Consider the following 25,207-nt stretch of genomic DNA (forward strand, 5'->3'; position numbering starts at 1 on the left):
GTGTGTATTGTGTCTGTGTGTATTGTGTGCACGTGTGTGTGTGTGTGTGTGTGTGTGTGTGTGTGTGTGTGTGTGTGTGTGTGTGTGTGTGTGTGTGTGTGTGTGTGTGTGTGTGCTGACCTGTTTGGTGCGTCTGAACATGGGTGCGGGGCTGGTTGGGCAGCTCTGTCGGGCAGCCAGGCGAGAGGCAGGGGGTCGGAGGCCTTCCATGGGGTCAAACAGATCAACACTCAACACTGGGAAACCTGCATAGCTGGGGGAGGCAGAACACACTGGGGTTAACACATAGCTGGGGGAGGCAGAACACACTGGGGTTAACACATAGCTGGGGGAGGCAGAACACACTGGGGTTAACACATAGCTGGGGGAGGCAGAACACACTGGGGTTAACACATAGCTGGGGGAGGCAGAACACACTGGGGTTAACACATAGCTGGGGGAGGCAGAACACACTGGGGTTAACACATAGCTGGGGGAGGCAGAACACACTGGGGTTAACACATAGCTGGGGGAGGCAGAACACACTGGGGTTAACACATAGCTGGGGGAGGCAGAACACACTGGGGTTAACACATAGCTGGGGGAGGCAGAACACACTGGGGTTAACACATAGCTGGGGGAGGCAGAACACACTGGGGTTAACACATAGCTGGGGGAGGCAGAACACACTGGGGTTAACACATAGCTGGGGAGGCAGAACACACTGGGGTTAACACATAGCTGGGGGAGGCAGAACACACTGGGGTTAACACATAGCTGGGGGAGGCAGAACACACTGGGGTAGACAGACAGACAGACAGACAGACAGACAGACAGACAGACAGACACAGTGGGTTCAGCACCTGTAGCAGAGTGGGTGCTCCTCTCCATCAGGCAGATGGGGTAGTTCTGGGGGTGTGATGAAGACTGTGTGCTCGCTGCGCTGTGATTCGTCGATCTCTATCAGCCTGGTCTCATCTGGCTTATCGCTGTCCACCTGAGGGGAGGGGCATGAAACAGGTCATGTGCTGGAAGGGAACCAGGCCTTAGTGTTGTATCCACTAGTCAGTCCCTATCCTAGGAGACAGTCCTTCACTGTGTGTAGCTAGTCCCTATCCTAGGAGACAGTCCTTCACTGTGTGTAGCTAGTCCCTATCCTAGGAGACAGTCCTTCACTGTGTGTAGCTAGTCCCTATCCTAGGAGACAGTCCTTCACTGTGTGTAGCTAGTCCCTATCCTAGGAGACAGTCCTTCACTGTGTCTAGCTAGTCCCTATCCTAGGAGACAGTCCTTCACTGTGTGTAGCTAGTCCCTATCCTAGGAGACAGTCCTTCACTGTGTCTAGCTAGTCCCTATCCTAGGAGACAGTCCTTCACTGTGTGTAGCTAGTCCCTATCCTAAGAGACAGTCCTTCACTGTGTGTAGCTAGTCCCTATCCTAAGAGACAGTCCTTCACTGTGTGTAGCTAGTCCCTATCCTAGGAGACAGTCCTTCACTGTGTGTAGCTAGTCCCTATCCTAGGAGACAGTCCTTCACTGTGTGTAGCTAGTCCCTATCCTAGGAGACAGTCCTTCACTGTGTGTAGCTAGTCCCTATCCTAGGAGACAGTCCTTCACTGTGTGTAGCTAGTCCCTATCCTAGGAGACAGTCCTTCACTGTGTGTAGCTAGTCCCTATCCTAGGAGACAGTCCTTCACTGTGTGTAGCTAGTCCCTATCCTAGGAGACAGTCCTTCACTGTGTGTAGCTAGTCCCTATCCTAGGAGACAGTCCTTCACTGTGTGTAGCTAGTCCCTATCCTAGGAGACAGTCCTTCACTGTGTGTAGCTAGTCCCTATCCTAGGAGACTAGCCTCTCTCTCTCTCTCTCTCTCTCTCTGATGATGTACATGAGGCTCTAAAGTTAAGTCAACTGTTAGTAGATAAAACTCCACTTTGTGTTGTACACTTTCTGTCACTGCAGTGAATAGTGAGGGAACCCCCCCCCCAGTGACTCCATTAAAGCTGTTAAAGGGTTAAGGTTAAATGGGTCAGTGACTCCATTAAAGCTGTTAAAGGGTTAAGGTTATGGTTAAATGGGTCAGTGACTCCATTAAAGCTGTTAAAGGGTTAAGGTTATGGTTAAATGGGTCAGTGACTCCATTAAAGCTGTTAAAGGGTTTTAAGGTTATGGTTAAATGGGTCAGTGACTCCATTAAAGCTGTTAAAGGGTTAAGGTTATGGTTAAACGGGTCAGTGACTCCATTAAAGCTGTTAAAGGGTTAAGGTTATGGTTAAACGGGTCAGTGACTCCATTAAAGCTGTTAAAGGGTTAAGGTTATGGTTAAACGGGTCAGTGACTCCATTAAAGCTGTTAAAGGGTTAAGGTTATGGTTAAATGGGTCAGTGACTCCATTAAAGCTGTTAAAGGGTTAAGGTTATGGTTAAACGTGTCAGTGACTCCATTAAAGCTGTTAAAGGGTTAAGGTTATGGTTAAATGGGTCAGTGACTCCATTAAAGCTGTTAAAGGTTAAGGTTAAACGGGTCAGTGACTCCATTAAAGCTGTTAAAGGGTTAAGGTTATGGTTAAATGGGTCAGTGACTCCATTAAAGCTGTTAAAGGGTTTTAAGGTTATGGTTAAATGGGTCAGTGACTCCATTAAAGCTGTTAAAGGGTTAAGGTTATGGTTAAACGGGTCAGTGACTCCATTAAAGCTGTTAAAGGGTTAAGGTTAAACGGGTCAGTGACTCCATTAAAGCTGTTAAAGGGTTTAAGGTTATGGTTTAAACGGGTCAGTGACTCCATTAAAGCTGTTAAAGGGTTAAGGTTATGGTTTTTAAACGGGTCAGTGACTCCATTAAAGCGTGTTAAGGGTTTTAAGGTTATGGTTAAATGGGTCAGTGACTCCATTAAAGCTGTTAAAGGGTTAAGGTTATGGTTAAACGGGTCAGTGACTCCATTAAAGCTGTTAAAGGGTTAAGGTTATGGTTAAACGGGTCAGTGACTCCATTAAAGCTGTTAAAGGGTTAAGGTTATGGTTAAATGGGTCAGTGACTCCATTAAAGCTGTTAAAGGGTTAAGGTTATGGTTAAATGGGTCAGTGACTCCATTAAAGCTGTTAAAGGGTTAAGGTTATGGTTTTAAAGGGTCAGTGACTCCATTAAAGCTGTTAAAGGGTTTTTAAGGTTAAACGGGTCAGGTGACTCCATTAAAGGTTAAAGGGTTTTAAGGTTTTAACTGGGTCAGTGACTCCATTAAAGCTGTTAAAGGGTTAAGGTTAATGTTTCAACGGGTCAGTGACTCCCATTTCAAGCTGTTAAGGGTTAAGGTTATGGTTAAACGGGTCAGTGACTCCATTAAAAGCTGTTAAAGGGTAAGGTTAAACGGGTCAGTGACTCCATTAAAGCTGTTAAAGGGGTTAAGGTTATGGTTAAAGGGTCAGTGACTCCATTAAAGCTGTTAAAGGGTTAAGGTTATGGTTAAATGGGTCAGTGACTCCATTAAAGCTGTTAAAGGGTTAAGGTTATGGTTAAACGGGTCAGTGACTCCATTAAAGCTGTTAAAGGGTTAAGGTTATGGTTAAACGGGTCAGTGGTGAAAGAGGTGAATTCAAGCTGTTAAAGGTCAGCAGAAGAGTGAGGATGTATTTAGTGTGGGAGCAGATGGTTGAGGTTAAGGCGGTATTTTCTTAGTTAAAACATTGTTAGTTTTCACAGCGACAGTGTCTGTCTGGTCTCTTCTTCTTCTGGGTAAACGTCTCATTAGTGTGGAATCTTTCCTCTACTGCTGGAAACCATTTCCACTTTATTACTAAAACAATCACTGAGCATGAAATGAGATGTTTTCCCATGTTGAGAAGCACTTTAAAATAAAATGATTAAGGTGTGGTTGTACAGTGTGTTACAGTCTGAGTGTTTAGTATTGTACTAGAGCTGCACTAGCCAGAGAGACAGCCAAGAGACAGTGAGGATGTAAAACCTGCCAGAGGCTACACTTCCTCTGTTGGAGGAGACAAGTCCAAAACAAAGACACAAAGACACAAGCTAAAGCTTGGACTGCAGAGAGAGGCTGTGTTTCTCTGTTTCTGGTCGAGAACATTGAGTTCAGCTGATCTGGACATGGAGCTCCCTGAGGGAGTGTGTGTGTGTGTGTGTGTGTGTGTGTGTGTGTGTGTGTGTGTGTGTGTGTGTGTGTGTGTGTTCCTCTCTGGGACACCACAGTGCAGTGAGGGTGTCATTGAGATAAGCCCTTCTGGTGATTTAACCCGATATACTTAAGGAGTAGGGAGAGAAGGATGGATCGAGGAAGGGAGGGAGGAGGGAGGGAGGGAGAGAAGGCCTGCCTCCCTGCCTCCCTTCCTTCCTGCCTGCCTCCCTGCCTGCCCCCCTCCCTGCCTGCTTCCCTGCCTCCCTCCCCACTCCCTGCCTCCCCCACAGCCTCCCTCCCTGCCTGCTTCCCTGCCTCCCTCCCCACTCCCTGCCTCCCCCACAGCCTCCCTCCCTCCCTGCCTGCTTCCCTGCCTCCCCCCAGCCTCCCTCGCCCCAGCCTCCCTCCCTGCCTGCTTCCCTCCCTGCCTGCTTCCCTCCCTCCCTGCCTGCCCCCCTCCCTCCCTGCCTGTCTCCCTCCCTCCCTCCCTGCTTTCCTCCCTGCTTCTCTCCCTGCCTCCCCTCCCTCCCCACTCCCTCCCTGCCTGCCCCACTCCCTCCCTGCCCCCCCACCCTCCCCACTCCCTCCCTGCCTGCCCCACTCCCTCCCTGCCCCCCTCCCTCCCCACTCCCTCCCTCCCTCCCTACATGAAACCTGGATATAACGATCCACAATGAAAGACCAGCTGTAATGCAGAGTAGAGAGACTCGCTGTGTTTTACTACAGAAGGGAAGGTAGAGACAGAGAGGTGGACTGTCCTGTGTTTTACTACAGAAGGGAAGGTAGAGACAGAGAGGAGGACTGTCCTGTGTTTTACTACAGAAGGGAAGGTAGAGACAGAGAGGTGGACTGTCCTGTGTTTTACTACAGAAGGGAAGGTAGAGACAGAGAGGTGGACTGTCCTGTGTTTTACTACAGAAGGGAAGGTAACAGAGACAGAGAGGTGGACTGTCCTGTGTTTTACTACAGAAGGGAAGGTAGAGACAGAGAGGTGGACTGTCCTGTGTTTTACTACAGAAGGGAAGGTAGAGACAGAGAGGAGGACTGTCCTGTGTTTTACTACAGAAGGGAAGGTAGAGACAGAGAGGTGGACTGTCCTGTGTTTTACTACAGAAGGGAAGGTAGAGACAGAGAGGTGGACTGTCCTGTGTTTTACTACAGAAGGGGAGGTAGAGACAGAGAGGAGGACTGTCCTGTGTTTTACTACAGAAGGGAAGGTAGAGACAGAGAGGAGGACTGTCCTGTGTTTTACTACAGAAGGGAAGGTAGAGACAGAGAGGTGGACTGTCCTGTGTTTTACTACAGAAGGGAAGGTAGAGACAGAGAGGTGGACTGTCCTGTGTTTTACTACAGAAGGAAGGTAGAGACAGAGAGGTGGACTGTCCTGTGTTTTACTACAGAAGGGAAGGTAGAGACAGAGAGGAGGACCTGTCCTGTGTTTTACTACAGAAGGGAAGGTAGAGACAGAGAGGTGGACTGTCCTGTGTTTTACTACAGAAGGGAAGGTAACAGAGACAGAGAGGTGGACTGTCCTGTGTTTTACTACAGAAGGGAAGGTAGAGACAGAGAGGTGGGACTGTCCTGTGTTTTACTACAGAAGGGAAGGTAACAGAGACAGAGAGGTGGACTGTCCTGTGTTTTACTACAGAAGGGAAGGTAGAGACAGAGAGGTGGACTGTCCTGTGTTTTACTACAGAAGGGGAGGTAACAGAGACAGAGAGGTGGACTGTCCTGTGTTTTACTACAGAAGGGTAGGTAGAGACAGAGAGGTGGACTGTCCTGTGTTTTACTACAGAAGGGAAGGTAACAGAGACAGAGAGGTGGACTGTCCTGTGTTTTACTACAGAAGGGAAGGTAGAGACAGAGAGGTGGACTGTCCTGTGTTTTACTACAGAAGGGGAGGTAACAGAGACAGAGAGGTGGACTGTCCTGTGTTTTACTACAGAAGGGAAGGTAGAGACAGAGAGGAGGACTGTCCTGTGTTTTACTACAGAAGGGAAGGTAGAGACAGAGAGGAGGACTGTCCTGTGTTTTACTACAGAAGGGAAGGTAGAGACAGAGAGGTGGACTGTCCTGTGTTTTACTACAGAAGGGAAGGTAGAGACAGAGAGGTGGACTGTCCTGTGTTTTACTACAGAAGGGAAGGTAGAGACAGAGAGGTGGACTGTCCTGTGTTTTACTACAGAAGGGAAGGTAGAGACAGAGAGGAGGACTGTCCTGTGTTTTACTACAGAAGGTAGGTAACAGAGACAGAGAGGTGGACTGTCCTGTGTTTTACTACAGAAGGGAAGGTAGAGACAGAGAGGAGGACTGTCCTGTGTTTTACTACAGAAGGGAAGGTAACAGAGACAGAGAGGTGGACTGTCCTGTGTTTTACTACAGAAGGGAAGGTAACAGAGACAGAGAGGTGGACTGTCCTGTGTTTTACTACAGAAGGGAAGGTAGAGACAGAGAGGTGGGACTGTCCTGTGTTTTACTACAGAAGGGAAGGTAGAGACAGAGAGTGGACTGTCCTGTGTTTTACTACAGAAGGGAAGGTAGAGACAGAGAGGTGGACTGTCCTGTGTTTTACTACAGAAGGGAAGGTAGAGACAGAGAGGTGGACTGTCCTGTGTTTACTACAGAAGGGAAGGTAGAGACAGAGAGGAGGACTGTCCTGTGTTTTACTACAGAAGGGGAAGGTAAGAGACAGAGAGGTGGACTGTCCTGTGTTTTACTACAGAAGGGAGGTAGAGACAGAGAGGGGACTGTCCTGTGTTTTACTACAGAAGGAAGGTAGAGACAGAGAGGGGACTGTCCTGTGTTTTACTAACAGAAGGGAAGGTACAGAGACAGAGAGGGTGGACTGTCCTGTGTTTTACTACAGAAGGGAAGTAGAGACAGAGAGGTGGACTGTCCTGTGTTTTACTACAGAAGGGAAGGTACAGAGACAGAGAGGTGGACTGTCCTGTGTTTTTACTACAGAAGGGAAGGTAAGAGACAGAGAGGTGGACTGTCCTGTGTTTTACTACAGAAGGGAAGGTAGAGACAGAGAGGTGGACTGTCTGTGTTTTACTACAGAAGGGAAAGGTAGAGACAGCAGAGGTGGACTGTCCTGTGGTTTTACTACAGAAGGGAAGGTAGAGACAGAGAGGTGGACTGTCCTGTGTTTTACTACAGAAGGGAAGGTAGAGACAGAGAGGTGGACTGTCCTGTGTTTTACTACAGAAGGGGAGGTAACAGAGACAGAGAGGAGGACTGTCCTGTGTTTTACTACAGAAGGGGAGGTAGAGACAGAGAGGTGGACTGTCCTGTGTTTTACTACAGAAGGGAAGGTAGAGACAGAGAGGTGGACTGTCCTGTGTTTTACTACAGAAGGGAAGGTACAGAGACAGAGAGGAGGACTGTCCTGGGTTTTACTACAGAAGGGGAAGGTACAGAGACAGAGAGGTGACTGTCCTGTGTTTTACTACAGAAGGGAAGGTAGAGAGACAGAGAGGATGGACTGTCCTGTGTTTTACTACAGAAGGGAAGGTAGAGACAGAGAGGTGGACTGTCCTGTGTTTTACTACAGAAGGGAAGGTAGAGACAGAGAGGTGGACTGTCCTGTGTTTTACTACAGAAGGGAAGGTAGAGACAGAGAGGTGGACTGTCCTGTGTTTTACTACAGAAGGGAAGGTAGAGACAGAGAGGTGGACTGTCCTGTGTTTTACTACAGAAGGGAAGGTAACAGAGACAGAGAGGAGGACTGTCCTGTGTTTTACTACAGAAGGGAAGGTAACAGAGACAGAGAGGTGGACTGTCCTGTGTTTTACTACAGAAGGGAAGGTAACAGAGACAGAGAGGTGGACTGTCCTGTGTTTTACTACAGAAGGGAAGGTAGAGACAGAGAGGTGGACTGTCCTGTGTTTTACTACAGAAGGGAAGGTAGAGACAGAGAGGTGGACTGTCCTGTGTTTTACTACAGAAGGAAGGTAACAGAGACAGAGAGGTGGGACTGTCCTGTGTTTTACTTACAGAAGGGAAGGTAGAGACAGAGAGGTGGACTGTCCTGTGTTTTACTACAGAAGGGAAGGTAGAGACAGAGAGGAGGACTGTCCTGTGTTTTACTACAGAAGGGAAGGTAACAGAGACAGAGAGGTGGACTGTCCTGTGTTTTACTACAGAAGGGAAGGTAGAGACAGAGAGGTGGACTGTCCTGTGTTTTACTACAGAAGGGAAGGTAGAGACAGAGAGGTGGACTGTCCTGTGTTTTACTACAGAAGGGAAGGTAACAGAGACAGAGAGGTGGACTGTCCTGTGTTTTACTACAGAAGGGAAGGTAGAGACAGAGAGGAGGACTGTCCTGTGTTTTACTACAGAAGGGAAGGTAGAGACAGAGAGGTGGACTGTCCTGTGTTTTACTACAGAAGGGAAGGTAGAGACAGAGAGGTGGACTGTCCTGTGTTTTACTACAGAAGGGAAGGTAGAGACAGAGAGGTGGACTGTCCTGTGTTTTACTACAGAAGGGAAGGTAACAGAGACAGAGAGGTGGACTGTCCTGTGTTTTACTACAGAAGGGAAGGTAGAGACAGAGAGGTGGACTGTCCTGTGTTTTACTACAGAAGGGAAGGTAACAGAGACAGAGAGGTGGACTGTCCTGTGTTTTACTACAGAAGGGAAGGTAGAGACAGAGAGGAGGACTGTCCTGTGTTTTACTACAGAAGGGAAGGTAGAGACAGAGAGGAGGACTGTCCTGTGTTTTACTACAGAAGGGGAGGTAGAGACAGAGAGGAGGACTGTCCTGTGTTTTACTACAGAAGGGGAGGTAGAGACAGAGAGGTGGACTGTCCTGTGTTTTACTACAGAAGGGAAGGTAGAGACAGAGAGGTGGACTGTCCTGTGTTTTACTACAGAAGGGAAGGTAGAGACAGAGAGGAGGACTGTCCTGTGTTTTACTACAGAAGGGAAGGTAGAGACAGAGAGGAGGACTGTCCTGTGTTTTACTACAGAAGGGAAGGTAACAGAGACACTATAAAAAGATACAAATGCTGTAAAATAATTCTGAACTTCTATTTCTAGACTGTCCTGTGTTTTACTACAGAAGGGAAGGTAGAGACAGAGAGGTGGACTGTCCTGTGTTTTACTACAGAAGGGAAGGTAGAGACAGAGAGGTGGACTGTCCTGTGTTTTACTACAGAAGGGAAGGTAACAGAGACAGAGAGGTGGACTGTCCTGTGTTTTACTACAGAAGGGAAGGTAGAGACAGAGAGGTGGACTGTCCTGTGTTTTACTACAGAAGGGAAGGTAGAGACAGAGAGGTGGACTGTCCTGTGTTTTTACTACAGAAGGGAAGGTAGAGACAGAGAGGTGGACTGTCCTGTGTTTTACTACAGAAGGGAAGGTAGAGACAGAGAGGTGGACTGTCCTGTGTTTTACTACAGAAGGGAAGGTAGAGACAGAGAGGTGGACTGTCCTGTGTTTTACTACAGAAGGGAAGGTAGAGACAGAGAGGTGGACTGTCCTGTGTTTTACTACAGAAGGGAAGGTAGAGACAGTACTACAGAAGGGAAGGTAGAGACAGAGAGGTGGACTGTCCTGTGTTTTACTACAGAATGGAAGGTAGAGACAGAGAGGTGGACTGTCCTGTGTTTTTACTACAGAAGGGAAGGTAGAGACAGAGAGGTGGACTGTCCTGTGTTTTACTACAGAAGGGAAGGTAGAGACAGAGAGGTGGACTGTCCTGTGTTTTACTACAGAAGGGAAGGTAGAGACAGAGAGGTGGACTGTCCTGTGTTTTACTACAGAAGGGAAGGTAACAGAGACAGAGAGGTGGACTGTCCTGTGTTTTACTACAGAAGGGAAGGTAGAGACAGAGAGGAGGACTGTCCTGTGTTTTATTACAGAAGGGAAGGTAACAGAGACAGAGAGGTGGACTGTCCTGTGTTTTACTACAGAAGGGAAGGTAGAGACAGAGAGGTGGACTGTCCTGTGTTTTACTACAGAAGGGAAGGTAACAGAGACAGAGAGGAGGACTGTCCTGTGTTTTACTACAGAAGGGAAGGTAACAGAGACAGAGAGGTGGACTGTCCTCTGTTTTACTACAGAAGGGAAGGTAGAGACAGAGAGGAGGACTGTCCTGTGTTTTACTACAGAAGGGAAGGTAGAGACAGAGAGGTGGGACTGTCCTGTGTTTTACTACAGAAGGGAAGGTAGAGGACAGAGAGGTGGACTGTCCTGTGTTTTACTACAGAAGGGAAGGTAACAGAGACAGAGGTGGACTGTCCTGTGTTTTACTACAGAAGGGAAGGTAGAGACAGAGAGGAGGACTGTCCTGTGTTTTACTACAGAAGGGAAGGTAACAGAGACAGAGAGGTGGACTGTCCTGTGTTTTACTACAGAAGGGAAGGTAGAGACAGAGAGGTGGACTGTCCTGTGTTTTAACTACAGAAGGGAAGGTAACAGAGACAGAGAGGTGGACTGTCCTGTGTTTTACTACAGAAGGGAAGGTAGAGACAGAGAGGTGGACTGTCCTGTGTTTTACTACAGAAGGGAAGGTAACAGAGACAGAGAGGTGGACTGTCCTGTGTTTTACTACAGAAGGGAAGTAGAGACAGAGAGGAGGACTGTCCTGTGTTTTAACTACAGAAGGGAAGGTAGAGACAGAGAGGTGGACTGTCCTGTGTTTTACTACAGAAGGGAAGGTAACGAGACAGAGAGGAGGACTGTCCTGTGTTTTACTACAGAAGGGAAGGTACAGAGACAGAGAGGAGGGACTGTCCTGTGTTTTACTACAGAAGGGAAGGTAGAGACAGAGAGGAGGACTGTCCTGTGTTTTACTACAGAAGGGAAGGTAGAGACAGAGAGGTGGACTGTCCTGTGTTTTACTACAGAAGGGAAGGTAGAGACAGAGAGGAGGACTGTCCTGTGTTTTACTACAGAAGGGAAGGTAACAGAGACAGAGAGGTGGACTGTCCTGTGTTTTACTACAGAAGGGAAGGTAAGAGACAGAGAGGAGGACTGTCCGGTGTTTTACTACAGAAGGGAAGGTAACAGAGACAGAGAGGTGGACTGTCCTGTGTTTTACTACAGAAGGGAAGGTAAGAGACAGAGAGGTGGACTGTCCTGTGTTTTACTACAGAAGGGAAGGGTAGAGACAGAGAGGAGGACTGGTCCTGTGTTTTACTACAGAAGGGAAGGTAGAGACAGAGAGGAGGACTGTCCTGTGTTTTACTACAGAAGGGAAGGTAGAGACAGAGAGGTGGACTGTCCTGTGTTTTACTACAGAAGGGAAGGTAGAGACAGAGAGGTGGACTGTCCTGTGTTTTACTACAGAAGGAAGGTAGAGACAGAGAGGAGGACTGTCCTGTGTTTTACTACAGAAGGGAAGGTAGGAGACAGAGAGGAGGACTGTCCTGTGTTTTACTACAGAAGGGAAGGTAGAGACAGAGAGGTGGACTGTCCTGTGTTTTACTACAGAAGGGAAGGTAGAGACAGAGAGGTGGACTGTCCTGTGTTTTACTACAGAAGGGAAGGTAGAGACAGAGAGGTGGACTGTCCTGTGTTTTACTACAGAAGGGAAGGTAGAGACAGAGAGGTGGACTGTCCTGTGTTTTACTACAGAAGGGAAGGTAGAGAGGGGACTTAAGAAGGAGGTACAGAGACAAGAGGTGACTGTCCTGTGTTTTACTACAGAAGGGAAGGTAGAGACAGAGAGGTGGACTGTCCTGTGTTTTACTACAGAAGGGAAGGTAGAGACAGAGAGGTGGACTGTCCTGTGTTTTACTACAGAAGGGAAGGTAGAGACAGAGAGGTGGACTGTCCTGTGTTTACTACAGAAGGGAAGGTAACAGAGACAGAGAGGTGGACTGTCCTGTGTTTTACTACAGAAGGGAAGGTAACAGAGACAGAGAGGAGGACTGTCCTGTGTTTTACTACAGAAGGGAAGGTAGAGACAGAGAGGTGGACTGTCCTGTGTTTTACTACAGAAGGGAAAGGTAACAGAGACAGAGAGGAGGACTGTCCTGTGTTTTACTACAGAAGGGAAGGTAGAGACAGAGAGGAGGACTGTCCTGTGTTTTACTACAGAAGGGAAGGTAACAGAGACAGAGAGGTGGACTGTCCTGTGTTTTACTACAGAAGGGAAGGTAGAGACAGAGAGGTGGACTGTCCTGTGTTTTACTACAGAAGGGAAGGTAACAGAGACAGAGAGGTGGACTGTCCTGTGTTTTACTACAGAAGGGAAGGTAGAGACAGAGAGGTGGACTGTCCTGTGTTTTACTACAGAAGGGAAGGTAACAGAGACAGAGAGGAGGACTGTCCTGTGTTTTACTACAGAAGGGAAGGTAGAGACAGAGAGGTGGACTGTCCTGTGTTTTACTACAGAAGGGAAGGTAGAGACAGAGAGGGGATGTCCTGTGTTTTACTACAGAGGGAAGGTAGAGACAGAGAGGTGGACTGTCCTGTGTTTTACTACAGAAGGGAAGGTAGAGACAGAGAGGTGGACTGTCCTGTGTTTTACTACAGAAGGGAAGGTAGAGACAGAGAGGAGGACTGTCCTGTGTTTTACTACAGAAGGAAGGTAACAGAGACAGAGAGGTGGACTGTCCTGTGTTTTACTACAGAAGGGAAGGTAGAGACAGAGAGGTGGACTGTCCTGTGTTTTACTACAGAAGGGAAGGTAGAGACAGAGAGGTGGACTGTCCTGTGTTTTACTACAGAAGGGAAGGTAGAGAAGAGAGGTGGACTGTCCTGTGTTTTACTACAGAAGGGAAGGTAACAGAGGACAGAGAGGAGGACTGTCCTGTGTTTTACTACAGAAGGGAAGGTAACAGAGACAGAGAGGTGGACTGTCCTGTTTTTTTACTACAGAAGGGAAGGTAGAGACAGAGAGGAGGACTGTCCTGTGTTTTACTACAGAAGGGAAGGTAGAGACAGAGAGGTGGACTGTCCTGTGTTTTACTACAGAAGGGAAGGTAGAGACAGAGAGGTGGACTGTCCTGTGTTTTACTACAGAAGGGAAGGTAACAGAGACAGAGGTGGACTGTCCTGTGTTTTACTACAGAAGGGAAGGTAGAGACAGAGAGGAGGACTGTCCTGTGTTTTACTACAGAAGGGAAGGTAACAGAGACAGAGAGGTGGACTGTCCTGTGTTTTACTACAGAAGGGAAGGTAGAGACAGAGAGGTGGACTGTCCTGTGTTTTACTACAGAAGGGAAGGTAACAGAGACAGAGAGGTGGACTGTCCTGTGTTTTACTACAGAAGGGAAGGTAGAGACAGAGAGGTGGACTGTCCTGTGTTTTACTACAGAAGGGAAGGTAACAGAGACAGAGAGGTGGACTGTCCTGTGTTTTACTACAGAAGGGAAGGTAGAGACAGAGAGGAGGACTGTCCTGTGTTTTACTACAGAAGGAAGGTAGAGACAGAGAGGTGGACCTGTCCTGTGTTTTACTACAGAAGGGAAGGTAACAGAGACAGAGAGGAGGACTGTCCTGTGTTTTACTACAGAAGGGAAGGTAACAGAGACAGAGAGGAGGACTGTCCTGTGTTTTACTACAGAAGGGAAGGTAACAGAGACAGAGAGGTGGACTGTCCTGTGTTTTACTACAGAAGGGAAGGTAGAGACAGAGAGGAGGACTGTCCTGTGTTTTACTACAGAAGGGAAGGTAACAGAGACAGAGAGGTGGACTGTCCTGTGTTTTACTACAGAAGGGAAGGTAGAGACAGAGAGGAGGACTGTCCTGTGTTTTACTACAGAAGGGAAGGTAGAGACAGAGAGGGACTGTCCTGTGTTTTACTACAGAAGGGAAGGTAGAGACAGAGAGGAGGACTGTCCTGTGTTTTACTACGAGAAGGGAAGGTAGAGACAGAGAGGTGGACTGTCCTGTGTTTTACTACAGAAGGGAAGGTAGAGACAGAGAGGTGGACTGTCCTGTGTTTTACTACAGAAGGGAAGGTAGAGACAGAGAGGAGGACTGTCCTGTGTTTTACTACAGAAGGGAAGGTAGAGACAGAGAGGAGGACTGTCCTGTGTTTTACTACAGAAGGGAAGGTAGAGACAGAGAGGTGGACTGTCCTGTGTTTTACTACAGAAGGGAAGGTAGAGACAGAGAGGTGGACTGTCCTGTGTTTTACTACAGAAGGGAAGGTAGAGACAGAGGAGGTGGACTGTCCTGTGTTTTACTACAGAAGGGAAGGTAGAGACAGAGAGGTGGACTGTCCTGTGTTTTACTACAGAAGGGAAGGTAGAGACAGAGAGGTGGACTGTCCTGTGTTTTACTACAAGAGGGAAGGTAACAGAGACAGAGAGGTGGACTGTCCTGTGTTTTACTACAGAAGGGAAGGTAGAGACAGAGAGGTGGACTGTCCTGTGTTTTACTACAGAAGGGAAGGTAGAGACAGAGAGGTGGACTGTCCTGTGTTTTACTACAGAAGGGAAGGTAGAGACAGAGAGGTGGACTGTCCTGTGTTTTACTACAGAAGGGAAGGTAACAGAGACAGAGAGGTGGACTGTCCTGTGTTTACTACAGAAGGGAAGGTAACAGAGACAGAGAGGAGGACTGTCCTGTGTTTTACTACAGAAGGGAAGGTAGAGACAGAGAGGTGGACTGTCCTGTGTTTTACTACAGAAGGGAAGGTAACAGAGACAGAGAGGAGGACTGTCCTGTGTTTTACTACAGAAGGGAAGGTAGAGACAGAGAGGAGGACTGTCCTGTGTTTTACTACAGAAGGGAAGGTAACAGAGACAGAGAGGTGGACTGTCCTGTGTTTTACTACAGAAGGGAAGGTAGAGACAGAGAGGTGGACTGTCCTGTGTTTTACTACAGAAGGGAAGGTAACAGAGACAGAGAGGTGGACTGTCCTGTGTTTTACTACAGAAGGGAAGGTAGAGACAGAGAGGTGGACTGTCCTGTGTTTTACTACAGAAGGGAAGGTAACAGAGACAGAGAGGAGGACTGTCCTGTGTTTTACTACAGAAGGGAAGGTAGAGACAGAGAGGTGGACTGTCCTGTGTTTTACTACAGAAGGGAAGGTAGAGACAGAGAGGAGGACTGTCCTGTGTTTTACTACAGAAGGGAAGGTAGAGACAGAGAGGTGGACTGTCCTGTGTTTTACTACAGAAGGGAAGGTAGAGACAGAGAGGTGGACTGTCCTGTGTTTTACTACAGAAGGGAAGGTAGAGGACAGAGAGGTGGACTGTCCTGTGTTTTACTACAGAAGGGAAGGTAGAGACAGAGAGGAGGACTGTCCTGTGTTTTACTACAGAAGGGAAGGTAACAGAGACAGAGAGGTGGACTGTCCTGTGTTTTACTTACAGAAGGGAAGGTAGAGACAGAGAGGTGGACTGTCCTGTGTTTTACTACAGAAGGGAAGGTAGAGACAGAGAGGTGGACTGTCCTGTGTTTTACTACAGAAGGGAAGGTAGAGACAGAGAGGTGGACTGTCCTGTGTTTTACTACAGAAGGGAAGGTAGAGACAGAGAGGTGGACTGTCCTGTGTTTTACTACAGAAGGGAAGGTAGAGACAGAGAGGTGGACTGTCCTGTGTTTTACTACAGAAGGGAAGGTAACAGAGACAGAGAGGAGGACTGTCCTGTGTTTTACTACAGAAGGGAAGGTAGAGACAGAGAGGAGGACTGTCCTGTGTTTTACTACAGAAGGGAAGGTAACAGAGACAGAGAGGTGGACTGTCCTGTGTTTTACTACAGAAGGGAAGGTAACAGAGACAGAGGTGGACTGTCCTGTGTTTTACTACAGAAGGGAAGGTAACAGAGACAGAGAGGTGGACTGTCCTGTGTTTTACTACAGAAGGGAAGGTAACAGAGACAGAGGTGGACTGTCCTGTGTTTTACTACAGAAGGGGAGGTAACAGAGACAGAGAGGTGGACTGTCCTGTGTTTTACTACAGAAGGGAAGGTAGAGACAGAGAGGTGGACTGTCCTGTGTTTTACTACAGAAGGGAAGGTAACAGAGACAGAGAGGTGGACTGTCCTGTGTTTTACTACAGAAGGGAAGGTAACAGAGACAGAGAGGTGGACTGTCCTGTACTGAGAAGCTCAACAGCAGTAGTTAATCAGCAACCTGCTTCTAGAGAGCTAGCTAGGTGGTGCTGACTTCCTCTTGTAGTTCCACTAACTGCTCCTAGAGAGCTAGCTAGGTGGTGCTGACTTGCTCTTGTAGTTCCACTAACTGCTTCTAGAGAGCTAGCTAGGTGGTGCTGACTTCCTCTTGTAGTTCCACAAACTGCTCCTAGAGAGCTAGCTAGGTGGTGCTGACTTCCTCTTGTAGTTCCACTAACTGCTCCTAGAGAGCTAGCTAGGTGGTGCTGACTTCCTCTTGTAGTTCACACTAACTGCTCCTAGAGAGCTAGCTAGGTGGTGCTGACTTCCTCTTGTAGTTCCACAAACTGCTCCTAGAGAGCTAGCTAGGTGGTGCTGACTTCCTCTTGTAGTTCCACTAACTGCTCCTAGAGAGCTAGCTAGGTGGTGCTGACTTCCTCTTGTAGTTATATCCTGCCTGTTTTGGCCCTGTCCAGGGGTATCATCGGATGGGGCCACAGTGTCTTCTGATCCCTCCTGTCTCAGCCTCCAGTATTTATGCTGCAGTAGTTTATGTGTCGGGGGGCTAGGGTCAGTCTGTTACATCTGGAGTATTCTCTTGTCTTATCCGGTGTCCTGTGTGAATGTAAATATGCTCTCTAATTCTCTCTTTCTCTCTTTCTTTCTTTCTTTCTCTCGGAGGACCTGAGCCCTAGGACTACCTGGCATGATGACTCCTTGCTGTCCCCAGTCCACCTGGCCATGCTGCTGCTCCAGTTTCAACTGTTCTGCCTGCGGCTACGGAACCCTGACCTGTTCACCGGACGTGCTTGTTGCACCCTCGACAATTACTATGATTATTATTATTTGACCATGCTGGTCATTTACGAACATTTTAACATCTTGACCATGTTCTGTTATAATATCCACCCGGCACAGCCAGAAGAGGACTGGCCACCCCTCATAGCCTGGTTCCTCTCTAGGTTTCTTCCTAGGTTTTTGGCCTTTCTCAGGAGTTTTTCCTAGGGAGTTTTTCCCAGCCACCGTGCTTCTTTCACATGCATTGCTTGCTGTTTGGGGTTTTAGGCTGGGTTTCTGTACAGCACTTTGAGATTTCAGCTGATGTACGAAGGGCTATATAAATAAATTTGATTTGATTTGATTTAGTTCCACTAACTGCTCCTAGAGAGCTAGCTAGGTGGTGCTGACTTCCTCTTGTAGTTCACACTAACTGCTCCTAGAGAGCTAGCTAGGTGGTGCTGACTTCCTCTTGTAGTTCACACTAACTGCTCCTAGAGAGCTAGCTAGGTGGTGCTGACTTCCTCTTGTAGTTCCACTAACTGCTCCTAGAGAGCTAGCTAGGTGGTGCTGACTTCCTCTTGTAGTTCACACTAACTGCTTCTAGAGAGCTAGCTAGGTGGTGCTGACTTCCTCTTGTAGTTCCACTAACTGCTCCTAGAGAGCTAGCTAGGTGGTGCTGACTTCCTCTTGTAGTTCCACTAACTGCTCCTAGAGAGCTAGCTAGGTGGTGCTGACTTCCTCTTGTAGTTCCACAAACTGCTCCTAGAGAGCTAGCTAGGTGGTGGTGACTTCCTCTTGTAGTTCACACTAACTGCTCCTAGAGAGCTAGCTAGGTGGTGCTGACTTCCTCTTGTAGTTCCACGAACTGCTCCTAGAGAGCTAGCTAGGTGGTGCTGACTTCCTCTTGTAGTTCCACTAACTGCTTCTAGAGAGCTAGCTAGGTGGTGCTGACTTCCTCTTGTAGTTCCACTAACTGCTCCTAGAGAGCTAGCTAGGTGGTGCTGACTTCCTCTTGTAGTTCCACTAACTGCTCCTAGAGAGCTAGCTAGGTGGTGCTGACTTCCTCTTGTAGTTCACACTAACTGCTCCTAGAGAGCTAGCTAGGTGGTGCTGACTTCCTCTTGTAGTTCACACTAACTGCTCCTAGAGAGCTAGCTAGGTGGTGCTGACTTCCTCTTGTAGTTCACACTAACTGCTCCTAGAGAGCTAGCTAGGTGGTGCTGACTTCCTCTTGTAGTTCCACTAACTGCTCCTAGAGAGCTAGCTAGGTGGTGCTGACTTCCTCTTGTAGTTCACACTAACTGCTCCTAGAGAGCTAGCTAGGTGGTGCTGACTTCCTCTTGTAGTTCACACTAACTGCTTCTAGAGAGCTAGCTAGGTGGTGCTGACTTCCTCTTGTAGTTCCACTAACTGCTCCTAGAGAGCTAGCTAGGTGGTGCTGACTTCCTCTTGTAGTTCACACTAACTGCTCGTAAGGGCTACTGACCCACAGTAGATATCATGTTTTTGAAATGGAAGACTTGGGAAATGCATAGCTGCATGGAACGGCTCTAGGAGACCCAATATTCACACTATCATACCCTGTAGAATGAAGCAATATATTCACACTATCATACCCTGTTGAATGAAGCAACAGTAGTATGGACAGAACTTAGTTGATAGTAAATCAGTTGTGTCAGGGTGGTAGAGTGACAGGATGGTAGAGTGGTATAGTGTCAGGGTGGTAGGGTGGTAGAGTGGTATAGTGTCAGGGTGGTAGAGTGACAGGATGGTAGAGTGGTATAGTGTCAGGGTGGTAGAGTGTCAGGGTGCTAGAGTGGTATAGTGTCAGGGTGGTAGAGTGACAGGATGGTAGAGTGGTATAGTGTCAGGGTGGTAGAGTGTCAGGGTGCTAGAGTGGTAGAGTGTCAGGGTGGTAGAGTGACAGGATGGTAGAGTGGTATAGTGTCAGGGTGGTAGAGTGTCAGGGTGATAGAGTGTCAGGGTGGTATAGTGGTATAGTGTCAGGGTGGTAGAGTGTCTGGGTGGTAGATTGTCAGGGTGGTAGAGTGTCAGGGTGGTAGAGTGGTACAGTGTCAGGGTGGTAGAGTGTCAGGGTGGTAGAGTGGTATAGTGTCAGGGTGGTAGAGTGTCAGGGTGGTAGAGTGGTATAGTGTCAGGGTGGTAGAGTGTCAGGGTGGTAGAGCGGCAGGGTGGTAGAGCGGCAGGGTGGTAGAGTGTCAGGGTGGTAGAGTGTCAGGGTGGTAGAGTGGTATAGTGTCAGGGTGGTAGAGTGTCAGGGTGGTAGAGCGGCAGGGTGGTAGAGCGGCAGGGTGGTAGAGCGGCAGGGTGGTAGAGCGGCAGGGTGGTAGAGTGTCAGGGTGGTAGAGTGGTATAGTGTCAGGGTGGTAGAGTGTCAGGGTGGTAGAGTGGTATAGTGTCAGGGTGGTAGAGTGTCTGGGTGGTAGATTGGTATGATGTCAGGGTGGTAGAGTGGTACGATGTCAGGGTGGTAGATTGGTATGATGTCAGGGTGGTAGATTGTCAGGGTGGTAGATTGGTACGATGTCAGGGTGGTAGAGTGGTAGAGTGTGAGGGTGGACACAGTCAGACTCACCTTGCCTCCTTTGTCTGCACTGTAGAGCTGCATGCACAGGGAGGCAGAGAGGAGCGAGGGAACAAGAGAAGAGAAGAGAAGAGAAGAGAAGAGAAGAGAAGAGAAGAGAAAAGAGAAGCATGTTGAGTTAGAGACAGGTTGAGGAGAGCAGGACTGATGGGAAATAACCAGACAGTACCATGGTTAAAGGAAATAACCAGACAGTACTAAGGTTAAAGGAAATAACCAGACAGTACTAAGGTTAAAGGAAATAACCAGACAGTACTAAGGTTAAAGGAAATAACCAGACAGTACTAAGGTTAAAGGAAATAACCAGACAGTACCATGGTTAAAGGAAATAACCAGACAGTACTAAGGTTAAAGGAAATAACCAGACAGTACTAAGGTTAAAGGAAATAACCAGACAGTACTAAGGTTAAAGGAAATAACCAGACAGTACTAAGGTTAAAGGAAATAACCAGACAGTACCATGGTTAAAGGAAATAACCAGACAGTACTAAGGTTAAAGGAAATAACCAGACAGTACTAAGGTTAAAGGAAATAACCAGACAGTACTAAGGTTAAAGGAAATAACCAGACAGTACTAAGGTTAAAGGAAATAACCAGACAGTACTAAGGTTAAAGGAAATAACCAGACAGTACTAAGGTTAAAGGAAATAACCAGACAGTACCATGGTTAAAGGAAATAACCAGACAGTACTAAGGTTAAAGGAAATAACCAGACAGTACTAAGGTTAAAGGAAATAACCAGACAGTACTAAGGTTAAAGGAAATAACCAGACAGTAATAAGGTTAAAGGAAATAACCAGACAGTACTAAGGTTAAAGGAAATAACCAGACAGTACCATAGTTAAAGGAAATAACCAGACAGTACTAAGGTTAAAGGAAATAACCAGACAGTACCATGGTTAAAGGAAATAACCAGACAGTACCATGGTTAAAGGAAATAACCAGACAGTACCATGGTTAAAGGAAATAACCAGACAGTACTAAGGTTAAAGGAAATAACCAGACAGTACCATGGTTAAAGGAAATAACCAGACAGTACCATGGTTAAAGGAAATAACCAGACAGTACCATGGTTAAAGGAAATAACCAGACAGTCCTAAGGTTAAAGGAAATAACCAGACAGTACTAAGGTTAAAGGAAATAACCAGACAGCACTAAGGTTAAAGGAAATAACCAGACAGTACTAAGAATAAAGGAAATAACCAGACAGTACCATGGTTAAAGGAAATAACCAGACAGTCCTAAGGTTAAAGGAAATAACCAGACAGTACTAAGGTTAAAGGAAATAACCAGACAGTAATAAGGTTAAAGGAAATAACCAGACAGTCCTAAGGTTAAAGGAAATAACCAGACAGTCCTAAGGTTAAAGGAAATAACCAGACAGTCCTAAGGTTAAAGGAAATAACCAGACAGTCCTAAGGTTAAAGGAAATAACCAGACAGTCCTAAGGTTAAAGGAAATAACCAGACAGTCCTAAGGTTAAAGGAAATAACCAGACAGTCCTAAGGTTAAAGGAAATAACCAGACAGTCCTAAGGTTAAAGGAAATAACCAGACAGTACTAAGGTTAAAGGAAATAACCAGACAGTACTAAGGTTAAAGGAAATAACCAGACAGTACTAAGGTTAAAGGAAATAACCAGACAGCACTAAAGTTAAAGGGCTGATTGGACTAGGAGAGGCTACAAGAAGAAAACTAGCTAGATGTTAATCAGAGGTGGGCAATCTGATCCACAATGGGTCAGTGTGGGTGCAGGCTTTGGCTCCAGCCAAGCAGTAACACAACTAATTAAATTCATCACAGGGTGTTTCTCAAAATGCATACTACCGTGCTCCGAGCAAGCAAATTGGAGCACGGGAGGGTTGGAGTATCAAAGTACACGAAACGCAGGGTTCGTACAGACAGTGGCAAGTCAAAGTCAAGGACTTTCAAATACTTTTTACAAGCACTAATATATATTTTTAAGGACCATCAATTTGCAACAGTTCCTATTATGCAATTGTTTCTAGTCGCCACCGGATGGCAGTAGATCACCAAAACCTGACTTACTATTCATCATCTTACAAGATCGACTCAATAATACGTGTTTCACTACTTATTTACTACATTCATGAGGGGTAAGTCAGTACTGATGATGTTGACCGATTTCCTTATATGACCTGTAACTCAGTAAAATCTTTGAAATTGATGCATTTATATGTTTGTTCATTGTACATGACAATAATATTCAATTGTCTTTATATTTCACTGAATGTTAGGTCCCACAGGCTGTCCCAACATATAATGACATGAAAGTTAATTCTGACAGTGTAAAAGGCCCTTAGTTTACTAAAAAATGTTGTATTCTATACACATTTGAAGAGCAACAAGTTATTGTGTTTGATAAGATTAAAGATTCTCTCAGGGGACCCTATTTACATTTTAGAGGACCCCACATGGTTTGGGAACCACTGGTCTACTAACCTTTCTCCTTGCTGGCTTCAATGCTTCTTCTCTCTGTGTATCTCATATGCCTCTTTCAGCCTGACTCACCACTGTCTGTCTCACTACTCTCAGTAAAGAAAATGTATTTTGTAATGAGAACTTTTAGCCCAGCTTTTGATTATAGCTAGCTTCATTTCAGTCCTGCTGAGGTCAGGCTCCGTTCAACGTTAGCTTCAAACTTAATCAGTTTTTTGTTTTGTTTGGGGGATGTGTGTTGACACGGCAGAATCCCACTGTCAGCGGCGTCTCTCGGCCACTTGCCACCGTAGGTCTGGGCTGAGGTAGTTTGTTTCACCTCTCGGCCTATGTCGTGGCCGGAGTTTCCCGATGGACAGAGTGGTGAGTGAATGCGTTGCTAACAAGGCAAATCCAGGGGAGCAGGCGAACATAACGAGCAGACATGAATCATTCATGATTCCACTCATTAGCAGAGGTAGGTGCGATTAAAACGCAGATCAACGCTGGGAATGCAATAATAAGTGGTTAAACGATCATTAACAAAATAAAAAGGCGAGTAAACTGCATTTACCCTCCAATACATCCCTGGATGGGTCTGGCAAAACCATACATAAACATCTGTATCCTGCCAGGCAGGGTTGAATCTACATTTGTCCGACATTTTTTTGTTTGGGGACGCATAATCAGTCAGTTCTGTACCTGCTTGGCTGAGTGGCAGTGTGGGTGGATTGAGCAAGGCAACCTGAGCACCAAACACGTCAGGAAATAAACCTTGGTAGTCTGCCTAGAAATTCATTGGCCAAGACCAATACATTTTTTTCAAAAATAAATTATACTAACATATTTCATAATTTTCTGTTCTCCTCTCATTGTAATTCATGTACTACTAAAATGTCTGATTTTCAAGGTATTCAAGTACTTGAATTTCAGAGTACCAAATTTGAGTATTAAGCCCTAGAAACGGAGCACGGAGGGCACTTCTCAGATGCGTACTCATTTTGTACATATTTTGAAGCATGCATAAATGCAAGCTTCAACGGAAAGTATGTACAGAAACACACAAAACAACATTTCTTGAAATCAATGGCGGCCATTATTTGTTGCTGAAGTGAGAGAAAACAAACTCCGACTTCGGAATGAAATGTTGCCGCTTCACATCTCATATGTTGCCTGACTACAATATCTTATCTTGATACTTTAACAAATATCTACTGTGTTAATTTTAGCATGTTTACTTGACAACAATACCCACTGTAGCGTACGCCGATCACACGCCCGTAGTAAGTCAATAGGGCGAACGTTAACTGGCTAGCTACTACCGTTAGGTTAAAGGAAATAACCAGACAGTACCAAGGTTACTTAAAATCCAGACGGAAAATATTTACACAAGAAGCAACCTAATATCACACAGTCAAACTCTCTGCCATTTAGTAAGTTCACCATTCTGTCATTCTCACTGTTAAACATCAAAGCAAAATACCGGTCAAAGTGTACAATCCTTTTCGGGCAAATAAACATATCATGGCATTAAGCAATGTGGCACATCAATGGTTCCTTTCAAATAAATACAGCAAAACGTTGGTGTCTCTGTCATGCCGTTTGGTTTAACACTGGAGCGATCAGCAGCAAACTGGTTGACATTAATTATAAAGCTTGTTCAAAGACATACTATTCCCTTGTCTGCAAAACACTAGACAGCCACGAAGAATTGGCAGCTAGCTTGCATAACATTAGTTTTAGGTCATTTTTAGCATGTTTACTATCTGTTTAGCTAGATTATTACGAGCTAACTGATAATTATGAAGTAAAACGTTTTCTTTGTGTATATCTTGTTTCGTCTATATTAGTTACTAGACAGGGAGGAGATCACTGATAGAGGATAGCATAGTTACTAGACAGGGAGGAGATCACTGATAGAGGACAGCATAGTTACTAGACAGGGAGGAGAACTGATAGAGGATAGCATAGTTACTAGACAGGGAGGAGAACACTGATAGAGGACAGCATAGTTACTAGACAGGGAGGAGAACTGATAGAGGACAGCATAGTTACTAGACAGGGAGGAGAACTGATAGAGGACAGCATAGTTACTAGACAGGGAGGAGAACTGATAGAGGACAGCATAGTTACTAGACAGGGAGGAGAACACTGATAGAGGATAGCATAGTTACTAGACAGGGAGGAGAACTGATAGAGGACAGCATAGTTACTAGACAGGGAGGAGATCACTGATAGAGGATAGCATAGTTACTAGACAGGGAGGAGATCACTGATTATCAGATAGCATAGTTACTAGACAGGGAGGAGATCACTGATTATCAGATAGCATAGCTACTAGACAGGGAGGAGAACACTGATAGAGGATAGCATAGTTACTAGACAGGGAGGAGAACACTGATAGAGGATAGCATAGTTACTAGACAGGGAGGAGAACTGATAGAGGATAGCATAGTTACTAGACAGGGAGGAGAACACTGATAGAGGATAGCATAGTTACTAGACAGGGAGGAGAACACTGATAGAGGATAGCATAGTTACTAGCCAGGGAGGAGAACTGATAGAGGATAGCATAGCTACTAGACAGGGAGGAGATCACTGATAGACGATAGCATAGCTACTAGACAGGGAGATACATTTCACAGAGTATAGGTCTATATATGACTAGGATGATAGTATTATAAACCAAGCTGTACCTTGTCCACACAGTCATCGAAGAAGGCCAAGCTGGCGTCTTTGTCTGAGACGAAGGAGCACTCCTCTATGAATCTGATGAACATCTGAGTCTTGGTCATCAGGGAGTAGAACTTCTGGTGGGACCGGTCTCTGCTCTTCAGGAACCCTACAGAACATTACAACCATATGAGAAACCTAAAAAGATACAGTAGAACTTCTGGTAGGACCGGTCTCTGCTCTTCAGGAACCCTGAACACAACGTTTGGGGAGGGAGAAACGGAACAGAACATTTGTGGTTCACTGCTCGGTATATCTGGCAAAATAGGTTTAGGGTCTTGGAACCTTGACCATGAAGCACAATGCTTTATTTTAACATTTTTTACCTTCATTTAACCAGATAAGTCTTTATTTAACCAAGTGAGTCTTTATTTAACCAGGTAAGTCTTTATTTAACCAAGTGAGTCTTTATTTAACCAAGTGAGTCTTTATTTAACCAGGTAAGTCTTTATTTAACCAAGTGAGTCTTTATTTAACCAGGTAAGTCTTTATTTAACCAAGTGAGTCTTTATTTAACCAAGTGAGTCTTTA

The 25,207-nt window shown here is 46.2% G+C and overlaps 1 protein-coding gene across 10 annotated transcripts in view; it reads right to left on the reverse strand.

Annotated features, from left to right (window-relative positions):
- The window catches only part of LOC115166741 (C-myc promoter-binding protein), a 151,525-nt gene that overhangs the window by 55,986 nt on the left and 70,332 nt on the right, over window positions 1–25,207 (reverse strand). For 5 of the 10 annotated variants that reach the window (XM_029720498.1, XM_029720495.1, XM_029720492.1 and 2 more), the window contains exons 13-16: window positions 24,640–24,785; window positions 19,497–19,523; window positions 843–976; window positions 121–253 (exon numbers count right to left, since the gene is read on the reverse strand). In XM_029720498.1, coding sequence (XP_029576358.1) covers window positions 121–253; window positions 843–976; window positions 19,497–19,523; window positions 24,640–24,785 — 440 coding nt within the window. The remainder of the gene's footprint in view (window positions 1–120; window positions 254–842; window positions 977–19,496; window positions 19,524–24,639; window positions 24,786–25,207) is intronic. The other 5 variants (XM_029720494.1, XM_029720501.1, XM_029720499.1 and 2 more) reach the window with 1 other exon arrangement.

The sequence above is a fragment of the Salmo trutta genome, chromosome 29 (genome assembly GCF_901001165.1).
Source record: "Salmo trutta chromosome 29, fSalTru1.1, whole genome shotgun sequence".
In the NCBI taxonomy this organism is placed as follows: Eukaryota; Metazoa; Chordata; class Actinopteri; order Salmoniformes; family Salmonidae; genus Salmo; species Salmo trutta.